The sequence below is a fragment of the Pteronotus mesoamericanus genome, unplaced genomic scaffold, assembly GCF_021234165.1.
Source record: "Pteronotus mesoamericanus isolate MK-2021 breed Mesoamerican mustached bat unplaced genomic scaffold, CSHL_Meso_final contig_20, whole genome shotgun sequence".
NCBI lineage: Eukaryota > Metazoa > Chordata > Mammalia > Chiroptera > Mormoopidae > Pteronotus > Pteronotus mesoamericanus.
In genome coordinates, this window is record NW_026555085.1 from 34278713 (window position 1) to 34296314 (window position 17602).

General features: G+C 33.1%; 1 protein-coding gene across 43 annotated transcripts in view; it reads left to right on the forward strand.

The window, feature by feature from the left end:
- The window catches only part of LOC129067570 (regulating synaptic membrane exocytosis protein 1), a 197200-nt gene that overhangs the window by 62912 nt on the left and 116686 nt on the right, over window positions 1-17602 (forward strand). For 22 of the 43 annotated variants that reach the window (XM_054569573.1, XM_054569583.1, XM_054569575.1 and 19 more), the window contains 3 exons: window positions 627-752; window positions 2322-2384; window positions 6734-6823. In XM_054569573.1, coding sequence (XP_054425548.1) covers window positions 627-752; window positions 2322-2384; window positions 6734-6823 — 279 coding nt within the window. Of the gene's footprint in view, window positions 1-626; window positions 753-2321; window positions 2385-6733; window positions 6824-13756; window positions 13841-17602 lie in introns of all 43 variants that reach the window. The other 21 variants (XM_054569577.1, XM_054569580.1, XM_054569596.1 and 18 more) reach the window with 2 other exon arrangements.

A 17602-nucleotide genomic window follows, 5' to 3' on the forward strand; every position in this document is an offset into this window, starting at 1 on the left:
GCAAAATATGTTTTTATTCATTACCCAGCGTTCTGTTCTTAATCTCATTGTTCTATTCTGTGCAAGATGCTGTTCATTAATCTCAAGATATTTCCCAAGGAGTGGAAGAAGTTTAGTCCCAAGCACCGTTTTGAATAACTGCCTTGTACTCTGTTTGCTCGTTTTCTCTCCTGTTATGAGAAATTGTATGATAATGAATCAGACTTGTGGAGAGAAGTGGCAAGAGAATGAGAGTAAGGAGCAGAATGCATTTTTAAGAAATTTAGGATTGTACCTTTGAAGCACTTCAAATGCTTAGAATAGTGTACAACATATAAGTAATGTAGTGCTCCATTTCCTCTTACTCTGAAATACACTTCTGAAATTTTAATCAAGTAATCACAGTAACAACTGTGGTCCTTTTTTGATAGAGGTGCAAAAGGTTGGAAAAACACAGCACAAGCAGAGCGTTCATAGAGGAGAAACACCTTGCAAAGTCGTCAGTGAAATATTTGGCTATGATGCCCATGCTTTTCTAGCTATGCCAGTTGTTTGCCAATTAGTGTCAGTTCTTCGCTGTTAGCCTATCTGGTTGGTTTGGGAAGATGATCCACTTGGATGTACATGAGTTTTTGTAATTGTTTTAGGAGTTTAGATGAAATTCATCCAACAAGAAGGTCACGTTCTCCAACCAGACACCATGATGCCTCTAGAAGTCCAGTTGATCACAGATCCAGAGATGTGGATAGTCAGTATTTATCTGAACAAGACAGGTATTTGTTTAAATTATGATCTCAACATTATATATTTTTTACTCTGTTTTAATGCATGATAGATATTTTGGCATAGTACATTAGAGAGTAGAAGTAATTCATCACTCAAAACTGAACGTTTCTCAAGGAACAACTTGGGTAATATTATATTTTCATAATATAGGCAGTTTTTAAAAAATCAAAATGTATGTTTAAATAGTTTCAAATGTACAGTTTATTGTTGACTTAGATACTATCCTAAATTATGAAAGTCAGCCTACATAAGCAATTTCTGAATTTTTGTATTTTGTGGATTGCAGGTTTTAGATTGTTATTTATGTAATTACAAAATTGTGTACTTTGTTATTAAAACTTTTGGATACATGTCATCTGAAAGATGGAAAATGTTGCAGAGTTTTGGTGAGAACATCAATAATATTTTTATATAGCTACTTTTTACAAAATATATTTCCATAAATTGTCTGTAAAGTAGAAAGTATTAAGATGGATTCTTTCTTATGAAAAAATCACACAGCTGGACACAACTACTAAAAATCTACGTTGTCACTCTGTTATTCTGCATGCTCACAAACTTTCTTTCAGGCTAACCACATACCTACAATAATATGCCTGACCCAAGCTCAGGATATGATTTAATGTAATATAGTACCTTCCTTGTTGAACATTCTCCTCTGACTTTTTGAAATGGAGAAGCTTTCAGGGATGAATAGGGAAATGAGAACTGTGCTAAATGATTGATTGTTTTACCATGTAGTTAAGGACACAGAACTCAAGTAGAGCTTCTTACCTCCCTAACTGTCATCCTACTGTGGGAAGTGGTGCCATGACCTTCAAAGGGAGAAGTTATATTGGGTGCAGACACAGAAACTTCTCTGAGGAATAGGATTCCGCATTGCTCAGCTTGAGTTGAGTTGAATGAGGGCCACTTTATTAACATTAACTGGGGCCACCATGAATTAAGGTGAGGAGGGAGAAAAAGGACTTCTTGACCAGGACATTCATTAGAGTAGAATTAATTTGAATGTATAAAAAGTATCTTTTAAAATAAAGCAATCCTAATCAAGTATACTTTTGGTTTGCTAAGGAGAAACATAATTTGTGATGCAGTGTTTTCAGTGGCTACAAAAGCCCAGAAATCTATCATGCTTTAAGTTGCTTAAAAGAAATAGAGAATCTTAGGGTTCTGATTAATATCAGAAAGGCCAGGCTTATAGGCCTTCTAAAAGTTATTAAACTAACCCAAGTGTTTAGAATTTCAAATAGATTTCTACATCTTACTTAGGGAAGGCTTGGTTTAGTTTTGTTTGAATATTCTGTAAAATCACTTTGAAATACAATAGCATAGCAGATCAACAACAGCTAGGACTTTGACCACAATGTTTGAACTTTATTGTTTAAATTTTCAAGAATATTGTCATGTTTTTGTTTGCTCTCTCAAGCAAGAATGCTAGTGCAGACAATCTGGTTTCTTCCCTTTTCATGTTTTCATCGGCATACCATTGGCATATCCCATGTCATTTAATACCCATAATTTATCTGTTTCACTCACCACCCATCCTGTCTGTGCAGTGAGCTTCTTATGCTGCCCAGAGCAAAACGAGGACGAAGTGCAGAATGCCTACATACTACCAGGTAAATACAGGGATTTGGTAATGGTAACTGTGTGTGATGACTCTCTTTCCATTCTACTATTCTTCCGCCTCTCCCTTAGTGGTATACTCACAAATACATAAAATTAATTTCCCAAGTATTCAAAATTTGTTTTGTTTTTTATGGAGATTGTGGAAAAGGTTCCAGCTATATTTTAATTCTTATCCTGGCAGACTACTTTTCTATTTGTATATTCAAAAATGCAGAGACCGATGAGCCTCTGTGGAACTGTTTTTCCATTCCTGAAACTGAGGAACCAGTTTCTGCAGTTCAGAGCCCACGTGGCCCACCCCCGGCACACACACCTGTCTAGTCACAACAGGTCTGATCTTCTGTGCGTGGCAGTGTTAGTGTTTTCATGATTATAAGTTTGCTTTGTTTTAACTTCTTTTGTTTCCTTTTGGAATCTACTGTTGTTTATGTTCTGTTTACCTTTAATAAAATTGTTACCAGTTCATTTTAATTGCTTAGCTTCAGCTTCCTTCTTGGTAGCGAGTGAGGATGTCTGACCTGCTAACTTCTAAATCTTCCCTTCCTTTACCCCCACACCAGTTCAGAAATGCTGCAGTGTCAGCTTTTTCACTGAGGCCTGGAATGATATGATGCCTCTTTAAAGGTGAGAATGAAAAGGGATATAATAGTCTCCTCTAAATTGGAGCAAAGAACCTGACACTTTATTTTAAAATTATTACACCTTGGATTTCCTATCCAAAATAAATCCTCTTAGAGATTACTCAGAGAATTAAGTCTGTAAAAATTTGTTGTCAATTTTGATAGCAGAAGATAAGGGAGTGAAATAATGGGCATAGAGACAAACTCTTCTAAATGTTTTGGCCACTGAAAAGTAAGTAGAATAGAGAAGGAAAGAGTTGTAACTGGAATACATGCAATGCAAGGACAAATGTGGACAAACTTACTGTGTCTACATAGAACATGTGGTTCTGCTTAATAATGCAAACATTATAACGCTAATAAGAATTAAACTTTTTATATATATAAAATAGTCCTATTGATAACTATTGCCATGTTTACTTGTAGTGCCACAGGAAAAAAATGAGGAAATATTAGCTCTGTTTGTGGAGTGGGGAAAAAATATAAAACCATAAATATTGTAAAAATTAACTCATTCCATGTAATTCTCAACTGTCCAGGCTTACTATTAGTTGTTCTTCCTGGAAAATAGTTTGTTAAAAGGAACAATTTGTTTAGAAATTCAGAAAGTTTTCTCACACACTCCTTGATACTCCTATTGATCTGAGTAACTGTAAAAAAAAAAAAAATCAAAACCAAAACTTTATATTTATTAGGCATCTAGGGTGGCCTGGCACCCAGTGTGTGGGTATTTCCAATCTTCTCACACCAAATAGTCTAAACAGAATAGCTAAATATAATTTTTTAGTTTGTTTAGTTTTACTTCTAAAGGTGAAATATCAGGATTTACACAATACAGTATACCAGTAGTTTAATCATTTTGTACAATCTTATCTTAAAAATACTTTATACCATATTCACTTAGAAATTTTCAGAATGAAATTTGAGGATTTACATTTTTCCAGTTAACAAGGAACATAACTTTCATTGAGTACCAAGTACAGTGTTAAGTATTTAATGCACTTTATCTCAATTTCCTGATAGTAGTTATATGATATTAATATTACTCTCATTTTACAGATAAAAAAATGATAAATTTTAATTTTATAAGAAACAGAGCAAGGAGTCAAAAATCAAGTCGATTTGACATTTTCCACTAAACTAGCTTTTTGCATAGTATGTTCTGAGGAATTGGTCCTGTGTGATATTCTACCAGTAAAAGTTTGTGACCCAAACAGATTTTGGAAACTTTGCAAATTACAGGCCTGCCCTGGATATTAAATATGCACAATACTTTAAAGTTATGTACTAAAGAAATCTCTCATATTGTTTAATCCATTCTTCCTTACATTACTTAGCCATCAAACTCTTTTATTTTTTTTTCATAAAATATGTCCTGAGAAAGTAGTGTTCTACAGAAAATGTTGTGACTCCCTGACTATGTCCTAGACACATCATACCTGTTATTTAATTCTCACAGCATCCAGTACAAAAAGGCTCAACCACTTGATCTGAATTACCCAGATTAACACCCAATAAGTGGCAAAGCCATGGTGGAAACTTAGATCTTCATAATGTAAATTACATGTTATTTTCCATTCATTTTCCCATTCTATGCCGATCCCCCTACCTGTTCCTGAAAAAAAAATCACTTTGAAATCAGTTGTTTAGGAAAGTTACATAGCAATCTATTACTAAGGAAAGCTGCCTAAGGTTAGGAGTTGAAGACTATTGTCTGTAAAGCAGACAGAATCCTCAGTTTCAGGAAAATTTGCCTCCAGTTTGTGCTCAAATATTATACCCTAATACATTTTTTAAACTGAGGAATTAAGAGTTTTCTTTGGATTTGATAATTAATATAAACATGAGTAAACTAGTAGGGTATTTCATGTGTAGTATGTCCTCAGCAAATGTTATTTCCTTCTCTACCATAATTTAATGTAAGGCAAAATGGACAATGGACTTTCACAGTGAGCAATTTAAAGAAACATTAGTAAATTATCAAAAAATAATTAACTAACTGGACCTCATTTGTTCTTGGTCAGATAGCTAGTTCAGAAACCCTCACTGATTTTAAAGAAATTTAGATAAAGTTTAGTCTGGTTTTGCCCATTTTCTACCACATGACAATTCATATTCTGGTTTGCATGTAATACCCATCTCACCCAATTTCCAGTGACAGATTACCCCTATGGTATTTCTAGTACTTTGAGCTATGAGTTGTTAACTTCCATGGAAGCAGGTATAATATTAGGTCAGGAATTATACAGTAAATTTAAATACTGGTAATTTATATAGTGTAGTTAGCAGATATTTTTCAAATTAAGGCAATTAAATTGTAATTTTGAGTTATTATCTTAATTCGGAAGATAGATGTCTAGTCCATATTTTAATGATTCTAATTCTACCTTCAAATAATTATTATGGTTATTTTGAGGAAAAAATAGAAGATCCATCAATGTTTTAGCTTTCTAGGCTCCCTAATTTTTTCATATCCTAATAAAAATGTTCTTCATATATATTTTTGTTTCCTGCATGTTTGTGTGGACATGTTCCAGACATCTTGTTAGGCACTTTTAACCATTAATGCCCAAGATGCCTTTGTTAGAGAGCAGTTCTCACTGGAATATTTACAAGTAAGAATCATAACAGTGAGTCCCAGTTACAAACTAATCCCTAATCCTTTGCCCATTAAAAATAGCAAATTTACATTCTAATAAAGCATTAACATTTCCCTTGAAATTAATCATACACAGAAAACCATTAAATTAGTGGTATCTAAAAATAGTTTTAGCCCTGGCCAGTTCGGCTTCGTAGACTGAGCACCACCAGCCTGTGAACCAAAGGGTCACTGATTCAACTCCCAGTCAGGGCACATGCCTGGGCTGTGGGCCAGGTCCCAAGTAGGGGGCGCTCGAGTGGCAGCCACACAGTGATGTTTCTCTCCCTCTTTCTCATTCCCTTCCCCTCTTTCAAAACTTAAATAAATAAATAAAGATAAAAATAGTTTTAATGATAAAACATGAATTGTAGAAGATTTCTCTAAATGAAATCTTACTCAAATGTCAGAATTTTGGTTGCGTTCTTTTGTCCTTTTTTCTTGTTTTGCCTGTTTTTAATTATAATTAATTTCATATTATTTTATTTTCGGATGATTTTATTTGCAAAGCTCAATTTTGCCTGCACATACTCAAACCAAATCAGTGACTAGACAGGACTTAAGTCTTCATCATGAATGCTTTAACTCAAAAGTATTGAGATTCACTGGTGAAATACTGGTTAGGTAAGAACATGTGGAAGTCTTACCTTCCACTCCCCTTGTCTAGTGTTGTGAACCAAAATAGTTGAGTTGTAAAATTTTTCTCCTCTGATGTCCTTCATTTTGTTTTGGTGTGGCATCTGTTCTTGGTAATGAAGTTTTAGGCATTTTGTTTTAGTGCTTTCTGTATTTAGTTTTTTCATAAGCAGATGTGATTTGGTGTCATTTTTCAGTCTGAGACCCTTTTTTTAAAAATTATGCAAAGCAATTCAAGCATAATCTTTGTTTAGTTTCATTTTCTAAACAAAACTTTGCGCTGTCATCCTGTCAGCTCTTTCACACCCTTGTGAACTGAATCATAGCGATTCTGCATTTTGTGTAAAGGGGACATTACTTTATGCTTTACTCTCTAACACGGTCTTCCTTTCTTTGTTTCCTTTGTCTTTCTCTTCTACCACTGGATGCAATGCACTGGCACTAGTGAACTGCAGCCCTCGCTTGACAGGGCTAGGAGTGCTAGTACCAACTGCTTGAGACCAGACACTAGTTTGCATTCACCAGAACGAGAAAGGTATACAATAAAGACTTTCTTAATTTCCTCTCATTTGTGCTAGTGATTTTTTTCGATCACTTTGTTTTGTTTCGTGTGCGTCTTACAAGTTTACTCATTCATGTTCACTTTGCTAATTGTCTACATTTTCCCCTCCCTTATTACACACGTCTATGGAGAGATATGTATATGTGGACAAACCCAAGGGTCCATATACACATATTTCCATGAATGTTGTTGCAAATGGTGTGATATAATTGTAACTGCTTCTGGCTGCTGCTTTTCTCCTTCTGTTGCTGTTTAGTTGTTTTATTTACATGCTACTCAGGGAGCCTTCAGTATGCTGATAGGTTATAATGCCCAGTAAGATATCTGAAGGGGAGGATCATTTTTCTGTTAGTTCCACTGATAAATGGTATTTAGAGGTTTAACAACAATCTTCCATAAAATAAAAATAAGAATTCTATTTAGATAGACTACTTCCCCTGTGCATCTGTATTCACTTTTTAGCCAAACTGCTCTTTGATATAGATCAAGTTTTGCATTAAATTATATTTTGCCAACAAAAAATGGCATATTTTCCATAGATTCCCTGATTCCTTAAAAAATACACAAAAAATAAATAAAAAATATGTGTATGAATATGTACACACACATAGTTTTGCTTAAAACTTGTAATGGATTGATTAGTAAATAATTATAATTTTAAATGAAATGTATTCACTTATTTTAACACTGTATCCTAATTGTGAGTGGCTAATTTTTCCATTATGGTGAAACTTTCTATTCCAGTAAACTTAACTGTAATTGGTTATAATTGTTACCCCTTTTCAATTAGAAGCTATTCAGTGGAAATCTGCATGCCAACTCTACAAATCCTGAAGAAAAATAATTAGTGATGCTAATGTAATCCACTTCTTCAGAGGCTGCTTAAAGCTTTTCTTTAGCAATCTCTCTAGTCTGATTCTATTCATTTATTTATGAGATGTTTATTTATACAATGGAATAGTAGGTACAAGTATACATACCCATTTTTTAGTATCTTTGTAAGATTCTATTAAAAATCTCTGTATTTTGTATTCTTCTACATTTATAAATTTTGTAATAGAAAAAATGAAATCTATTTTTGTATTCCTTTACGTTTGTAATAAAATTTTAGTTGTAATGACTGTTGACTCTTCTAAAATCACAATAGAAATGGTTTTATTTACTTTGGTCATAGATTACCCTCCCCAAATAAGTACAAGAATAGCAAGAAAAATATTTTTTAGTTATTATTATTTCTTTATATGTTTCTGGTTAGTACTGAAACAAGGGTATAATAGCTCAAGTCAGTGGACTCTTCTGACTATAACACCACTCCAACATTTTTAATAGCATTGATATCAGTACTTTCTAATAGAAATACAACGCAAATCATGTGTGCAATTTAAGGTTTTCTAGTTTCTGTATTGAGGATAATGAAAATTAAATTAACTTTAATACTTTATTTAACCCAGCATATCTGAAATATTCTTTCTCATTTTAACATGTAATCAATTAAAAACTATTAGTGAGATATTTTGCATTCCTTTTTGCTCAGTAGCCACATGTGCCTTGTGGCTGCTGTATTGGATAAAAAAAATCTGTTCTCATGCTTAAGACTATCTAGCGTGTGTTTTCTTGTGACACTGAAGCCATGGAGTTCAAAATTTATGATGATACCCCTAAAAGAGCTCAACTTGCAGAAAAATTATCTGGCCCCAGTGAACATACAGGTTAGGTCCTCATGAAGTCCAAGTGAGTGTACTTACCTTTGATAGGAGAAGAAAAATGTGATTGAAAACCTATATTCATTCTACATATTGAATAAAAAGAAATTTTTCATTAAAAATGACAGGGAGCAAGGATTGGTATTATTGATAATTTTAAATTTATTGGGGTCATTTTGCTGCCAAGAAGAGAATAAAGTGAGATAAGTTTCCATCAAGAAAATTATAGAAGTTGTAGGTGTTTACTGGGTGGAGGATAAGGACCTCAAATACCCTTCTGTGCACACATCAATAAGCAGCTTTGAAGCAGAACGTAACCTTATCAACAGTGGTGACTTCTCTCTCTTTGGAAAATGCACCTGAAGTCCCGAGACAGGATGTGCGGAGAGTTGGAAGAGGGAGGTTTAGAGGGTTTCCCAGGTTATTTAATTTCTCTGACTGAACAGAGAGCTTCTTATGTCAATGCCTAATACATACATAGTGTATAAAATGTTAAGTAAAATATGTTTAAAATATATGCATATTCTTAAGATAGTAATACTTCCACAGCTTTGTGAACTATTAAGTTTAAACAATTTACTGACTTTTAGACATTTTTGATGACTGCTAATGTGCTCTTATACCAACTTAATGCCCTTTATGAAGTACCCTCACTAGTTTTTTAAAACAAACAGTTTTGTGTAAATAGAAAGGATGGAATTCTCAAATCAGACTTAATACCCAATATCATACTCTAGTAACGATTCAAAGTAAAGGAGAACCAGACACAGGTGGCATACTCTTCTCCTAAAGGAATTCAAACCATCAGATCCACCTTCCCTTCCTCGTTTCAATGGTTTAGCCCAGGTAAAATGAATTTTGAATAGTGCAGGTAGAAGCCATTTCAGTTTTTGTGCAGCTCCACTTTATATTCTGTTGATTGCACAAATAGCAAAATTGCTGTGGATTACCCCATTCCCCAACCCAGTCATGACCTATAAATCAAGAAATGTTGGGTTTATTTACAATAAAAGATCTAGAAAAACTAGTTTTATGCTACTAAAGACTTCTAATAAATAAGGACACTCTTTTATCTTTTCCCTGGGAATTATCACTGTGTGTTTACGGGGAGGTCTGGCCCCTGTTCTTTCCCTTTATCTTTATCAAGGTCTGCCTGAGGCCATTCATTCTCCCTTGTTCCCTGATTGGGAAGGTCTGCTATTAACCTTTCCTTTTCTAGGTTTTAAAACAAATTATTGCTTAAATGTTCAGATACACAGATTTTTAGAGCCACTGCAGAGGTTACTTTTCTCAGAGATTCTATTTTCTTTCTTGCTTTGTCATAAAAATAATAGCCTTACTTAAGGCTCATCAGAGGGGAGTCTTGTACTTATTACCTCCATTTTTTACGTCCCAGTAACCCTGCAGTCTGTCTTCTACTTCCTCCCGCCCTGCAGCTGTGCTGAAATTCCTTTCTAGGTTATATTGGCTCCTCAGTTGTCCAGCAGCATCTGGCAACATCTTACATTAACCACCCTGCCGTTGAACCTCTCCTCTCGTTAGTACCCTCTACAGATTTTTCTATGCCTCATTATAACACAGTCTTCTTTTGCAAGCATCTCTTCTCCTGTCTCATAAAGTTATGTATTTTCTTAGCTCCACCCTCAGTTTATCTCCTTTGCCCCAATCATTCTGTCCCTAAAGTTATTAACTTCTATCAAAGGTTTCAACTCCAGTACTTGTGAAGACAACACTGCTGTAGTTGGCCAGGCCAGCCTGGCCAATTCTCCTGAGTTTTAGGGCTAAATTTATAAATGGTTGCCAGACCCTTTGTACATCAGAGTTTAAATCAAATTCCTTATCTCCCCTTACATCCTTTTGTAGCACACTGTGTCTCTTTCTAAGTTTTTCTCACATTTCTTGGCCTTGACATGTAACCAGCCACAGAATCTGGAAATACTTCTGCTGCTCTTTCGCCTTCAGTGGGTCATTAAATCCTATCAGTTCTCGAGAGACTCGGAGGGAGGGCCCTCGCTGTGACCTTAATACAGCCCGTCTCCAGTTCCAGCGTAGCTCTTGCCCCCGGTGTTCTTCTGAGCTCTGTTAATAGTTTTCATTATTTTTTTGTCTCCCTAGTCTTCTTTCCATTAAAATCAAAATGCTCCATTTCCTTTGTTATCCACTTAAAAATTCTACTCATTCTTCAAAAATGCAAGTCAAATAACCATATCTTTTATAAAAGCCTTTCTTAAGGCTATTCCTCCCCCTCTGGACTAAACTGAATAATGGGAATAGACAATAAAAATACATGTTGTATAATCAGTTACCTCATTTTTTCAGATTTGGTTTCTAATATCATAGTAGTTCACAAATATTTTTACTTGTGCTATTTATAGAATGAATGATTCATATTTCCAAATAATTTCTCTTTTAGATAATGAAGCTACTTAAGCCTCATTCTGCCCAGAGATGTGCACTATTGAAAGATGTGTACATATGAGAGTGTGTATATTCCTTACACACTTAAACACATATGCTTTTTTGTAAAGATACATCATTGCTGGTAGGGGAAAACCACTACATAACCATCTAGTTGCATACTTAGGCAATTCCTTTGTATCTTATCAATGGGTCCTCTCACCGCTATTTATTTCTTAGGTTTTTCATTATTTCTTACCTGTTAACACAAACCCTAAGGTCTTATCTCCTTATCATCTACTTAAATGTTTACAAATACTTATTGATCTTATTGATTCCTTATTCTGTGGTGTACATAATTGATGGACCTTTCAAAACTAAACCAAACAAAACACTATAGGACCCTTTTGCAGGGAGCTCACAGCCTATTAATTCAGTTGCATAGATACCTTCAAGGTAACAGTGAAAAGGATGGGCTCCCAACAAACAGATGTTCTTGAATTAGTGAATTTAGAATACCTGATATTAAAGTACTAATAATGTAACTTAGAGGCATGCTGGCTTGGAAAGAGAAATCGAGAACAAACTGATTTAGTTCAACCCCATGATTAATAACTACAACATAGTCTGCCATGTCAGCTTCTAAGATGAAAGTGGTGGTTGAAACTGTGTATGGCTCAATTACAGGGGACAAAGATTCTGATTTTAGTCCCTTCTTTGCTTTGATAGGAGGAAAGGATAAGGAAGTTGCATACATTTTAAAAGCATATAAAATAGTTTTGTTTATTTGCAGCTCGCAAATGTGTGATATTAAAATGTATGTAATATCTATTCTTTGGGAAAAATTGGGTATAAATTGATCCAGTTCCCATCATATCAAATATGCAAGGGAAAAGCAAAGAGATTTCTTACATTGGTACTGCCTATCAGCATATTTGGAAGGACTTTGAGTATACAGATATACCTGTATTGTGCTAAATATTCCTTCAAAAATTACTTGTTAACAACTTGCATTCAGAATTGCTTGTTTCTAAGTGTATACCTTTTATCCTTCACAGCTTTCACTGCATGCTTCATAATTATAGCTTTTTTTCTTTTTTCCTTTACTTTTGTGTTTAAAAAACACAAGGACTGGAATTTTGCCTCAGGAAGCAAGTTTATTAATAATCCTGTTGAGTTAATATTACTTATTACTTTACAAAACACATAACTCTAATTTTGTATTTTTAAATAGCACCGTAGGGTTCAACACAACTGAATATAATAATGTAGAAAGCACTGCAGTTGTAATTATTTTCACTTATTTGAGAAATATTTTTCTTTATTATATTTGGAGAACACAAGCCAGTAAGGTAAAAAGATGCATTTTAAAGCATTCATATTGGATTGACCACTATTTAAATAATTATAAATAATTATATAATTTAAAGTGAATGCAAAGTGCTTTTAATTTTACAAACATGTAACGCATTTAAGAGTACATGCCACACAGTTTTCTCTTCTGTCCAAATTCTGCTGTTGGGTATTTTCATTTGCTTCATAGCTCCTCAAAGCCCTACTTGAATCTCTTCAAGATTGTCTGTCACTGATCAGTTAGACACAGACTTCCAGGGGCTGTCAGAATGGAGTACCTGCTGACCTCAGAAATCCTGGTCACATGCTTGCTGTCTTTGTCCAAATTATTGAATACATTGAATAAACCAAGTTATAATGGCAGAAAAAATACTGACTTTCTTTTTGAAACATTAGAACTAGACTACTCATGATAATTATAAAATTTTACAGCTAGATGAGTTTTTAAAGACCCATTCAAGTAACCCATATTGCTTATGAGGAAGACAATATCCAGAGAAACTATCCTGTTCAGAACGTTCATATCTGATATACAAAATTTTCAAAATCTAGCGTATTTAGTCTCTTACTGCCACTTTTAAGTATTTGAGTAGTTGCTTTGAATTTGTGGTTATATACATAAAGAATTTGAAGATAGTTTAACAAAGGAATGAACTAAGTTTTGGACACTTATTTAATCATTAATTACACAAAAAAGTATTATTATAAGTACTGAAATAAGAAAACAGCTGTTTAACCCATTGAGAACTACTTTTGCAAGTAAAGATTAATACACTTTTTTTAAAGTGGATTTAGCATGGCAGTTACCTATTTTTTTTTATTCATTGGTGTTCTTTTACTCATAATTTTTAAATTTAAGTAAGTCCTGCAGGTTTCCCCAAGAAAACTTTTTAAGATTTTGCTGCGATCATTCCCAAAAAAATTTTTTCATGTCATTGTGTACACGCTAAAGAGCATTTTGATTCCTTCCAGTTAAACTGTTTCTACTTTGTATTAAATCTGTACACCTCATCTTTGCTACTTGATCCAGTAATTTCAAGGCTTAGTATAAAATAAACACTGGTGGCTTATTAAAATTATTCTCTTCAAACATAAGGAAGATTCTTAAGGATGCATGTTTTTAAACTTTAAATTCCATACGTATTTATGTGTTTTTAGATAAGTATACAAACACAAGTACATTCCAAAAAAACAAAACTATATTCAATAGACTTGGAACATCTTTCCAAATAAAATTTTCATTCACTATAAATATTTATATCTTATATTCTCACAATATTATATTGCAATTTATCTTTACAAGGCTTGTAAAAGTAAAGAATAAATTATGGAGCAAAGAATCTACACTTTGCCTTTTTGGGGTGCTTTTCCAGTCCTATTGTTCCATATATTCTTTTGTTTTAGGAGTTACTAAATGTCCTGTTTTTTCCTGTCTTGTTCATTGGGCAAACAGGGGTAGATGGTCCCCCTCCCTAGATAGGAGACGACCTCCTAGCCCCAGGATTCAAATCCAGCATGCATCTCCGGAGAATGACAGGTACTAGTCAACTCCTGCTCACAGACAAATGGCTTCCAGAAGCTTGTAGGCCACCAAATGAAGGATAACCAGGAGAAATGTTGGTTATGACATGCTTCCTTTCAGGCACCAGAGCCAGATGTGTTGTGATTCCATCAATAAGTACATACACCTTCAATAAAGCACCTCAGAATTAGTGAAATGAGGGTAGTAGTTCAATGAATGTCAGAGTTTAAACACAAGGTTGATTCCAGTGGAAGAGTTATGTTTTAAGAATGAGCATCTATTTTAGTTTTTTTGATTTCTAAAAACAGACTTAACTGTTGTTTTGTACACATGTAAATAAATAAAAATTCTCAGGTGCTTTAAAATATGTTAAAATCTATCCACAGCCTAGTCTGTTCTTTGTTATATTGGTTGATGGTTTAATCTCGGTTGTCTTGTTTTGTTACTGCTTAAGCTTGTTGTAAATGAAGTTTAGGCATTGGGGTATATTTAAAAATGTCTAAGTTAGAGTAGAACACCTGGTTCTTATATAGTTTATGAATATTGTGTTTTTAAACCAAATACTGCCAAGGGCTAGGGTCAGTCTGCATATTAGGTTTTTAAAAACAGCATCCATGCTCAGAATCCGCTTCATTCTGATGTGTCAGAAGTTCTACAATATTTATTTTTCATTGCTCTTCCTTCTCCGTTGTAGTTAACTCAGTTCTCCTGTGTTATGGTGCTTGTTATCTTTTAATATAGTCCTTATCTTTAAACATCTTTTCCAATTGGGCACAGGGGTTATTGGGTGTTTTCAATGCTCCTCTTATGGTATAAGCAGAAATGCAGTCAACACATTGATGATATTTATTACGTAGATAGTATATATGGTATCTCAGAAATTTAACAGCTAGTCATGCCAACACGAGTTTTTAAAAAAAAGTATGTGTGTATAGAACAGAGTAGTTGTAACATTAGTTAAAAGTAATATCATTTATTTTCTGTATCCATAAGCAAGATATTTTCAGGATTTCAATTTGATGGAAACGCTAAACACTGTCAGAATAAATTAATACATCATTTTACAAATGTTGGAAAATATCACAAACTGCTATTTTATGAAGGCCTTTGGGATATATTATAATGTTTTAATCTTTAAGACATTTACTTCTTAATATCATTTATATTTATATATTTTAAGTTTAAAAGTAATTTCTTGTGCTGCTATCTGATTTCTAGGACAAAATTTCTGAGACTAGGAAAATTAGTAAAATCTTTAATGTAAAAATATTATAAATTTAAAGTCTTTGAATAAGAATGTGAAATAATTGTATAAAGCAAATAAAAATTTACATGTATGTTGCTACTCATTCATTTAACAAGTACTTATTGTGCTCCTACTGTGTGCACTACTCTATGGCTAAGTCACAATAGTATTTACAAAAGCTAAGGTCCTGATCATCAAAGAACTTATCATTTCATTTTATAAAAGGCAATTCTGGAACGTCTTTGAATTTATTCCAAAACAAGTGAGTCAATGAATTTCATCTTATATAATCACTGTTTGAGTATAGGGCAATTAAATATGTTGGGTTTTGTAAGGAACATAAATGTAAGATTATCCGGGCATTGTTTGAACAAAATGGAAATCCATATAATAGTTTTTAGTTCTTACATATGTAAGATTAAAATTAATTGAAAACTAGTTATTGAAAGCTATAAGAATTACACTATTCGACTTCATAGATTGCATATATAACTTTAAGGGTAGATTTTAGGATCAGAAATATTTCTTTCAGACAAGACTATAAAGGAAATTCTTACTAATACATAATTCTGAATATATATTTTACTTTATTATGGCTTATTTGTAAATAAATCTATGTTCAACCAAAAAATACATTTTAAATGCCTTGATACTGTGATTTATTACCATAAGGAACAGAAAATTATTTGCAATAAACTTTTATTGAAGTACAGAAATCATGGGGACATAAAAACAAGGGATTTCACATCAACAAATGCTAAATTCTTAGGTTACTGTGTCAACCACTGGGCAAAACTTAACCCTTGCATTTCACCTCTTATCACTTTTATTTACTCATTTAAAAGTTTCTACCAATTTGCAAATGAAGTGGACATGGCATTGTATTTGAAAATAGTAAATATAGATAAGGTTACTTTTGCCCTGTATACTGTTAGCTAGAAAAATATTCTAAAGTCAGGAACAATTTATATAATTAGCCTTTGGATGTCCTGAATCAGAGCCATTATTAATAATTTTTGAAATAAAAAATAATATAGATAGGATAAAGTTAAAGTTCATCTTCACCAAACCCCCTTATTATATTAAATGTTAAAGGGACTAATCTAAGAAAAAGAAGATTGAAACTATGAAGAGTAAAGTGACAACAAGCTCACAACTACCAACAACTGAACCTTAAAAAAACGAAAATAAAACAAGCAAACAACTAGAACAGGAACAGAATCACAGAAATGGAGATCACATGTAGTGTTATCAGTGGGGAGAGGGAGAGAGAGAAGGGTGAGGAAGGTACAGGGAATAAGAAGCATAATTGGTAGGCACAAAGTAGACAGAGGGAGGTTAAGAATAGTATAGGAAATGGAGAAGCCAAAGAACTTACGTGTACAACCCATGGACATGAACTAAGGGAGGGGGAATGGTGGGGAGGGTTACAGGGCAGAGGGGGATAAAGGAGAGAAAAAGGGAAAACTGTAATAACATAATCAATAAAATATACCTTAAAAAATAAAATAATAAATGATACAAAAAAAAGTTTGCTGAAGACAGTTCTCTAGTGAGTTGTAAAGAATTTAGTTGACCTCTTATTTCTCACAGTGTGTGCGCACACAAAATTTTTAATGTATCATTTCTTCATAATTTAATTTCAACAGTAATTAATATTGATGTCCTCTGAAGTGGTTCAATAGATTTATTTTTAATTAACATAGAATTATTTCTATCTAAATATAAGAATATTTTTAAGGTGTAGGATATTTAAAATAATAGTGAGGAAAACTACATTAATTTGTAACCCCAGGGAATGTTTCTGACTTTAAAAATGTAATGAAAATTTTCTTGCAGCTTTATTACTAAAAATGTTGAGACTTTTAAGAATCACCATTCTAATAACAAAATATCTCTTTGTAAATGGCATTATTTTAATATGTTAAAGGTAACTTTTATCAACCAGTGTGTATATAAGTTTGTCCATCATAGTAAAATTTAGGTCTCTCATTTCTTTTGCAAATAACCATCTTTGTATAGTTTTCTACCCTCTTTACTTTGTAATAGCTACTTGCCTATAGAGTCTTTGACCAAAAGTATGAAGTGGTTTCTTTTGATTGAAAGTGAATTGAATCTTCTCTCTCCATTCAAAGTATTTCTGGAATAGAGAAACCACCCATTTTTCACTTCCAGAATTCATGGCAGTTGCCACATAAATGAAAAGATAATGTAGAAACACTTATAAATTCAGTGCATTACTAATTATTTTTGTGTGCTTCATAATATCCTTAATTATTCATGCTTTCAAAAATGTATTTGAATGAATGAAATATAGCTACATACTATAAATAGCAAGTCAGAGTCTATTTGATGCCTATAGTCATATACATAAATATCAATAATATACAAAAGAATAAATGTATCTTCATTGCATATATCCATCTTTGCTACATATGAACATTTCTCATTTAGGAAGAGTCTCTTCAGATTTACTTTTTTATTCCCAAACTTTTGAGTAAACAAGATAATAGAGATTTGTATTCTATGTT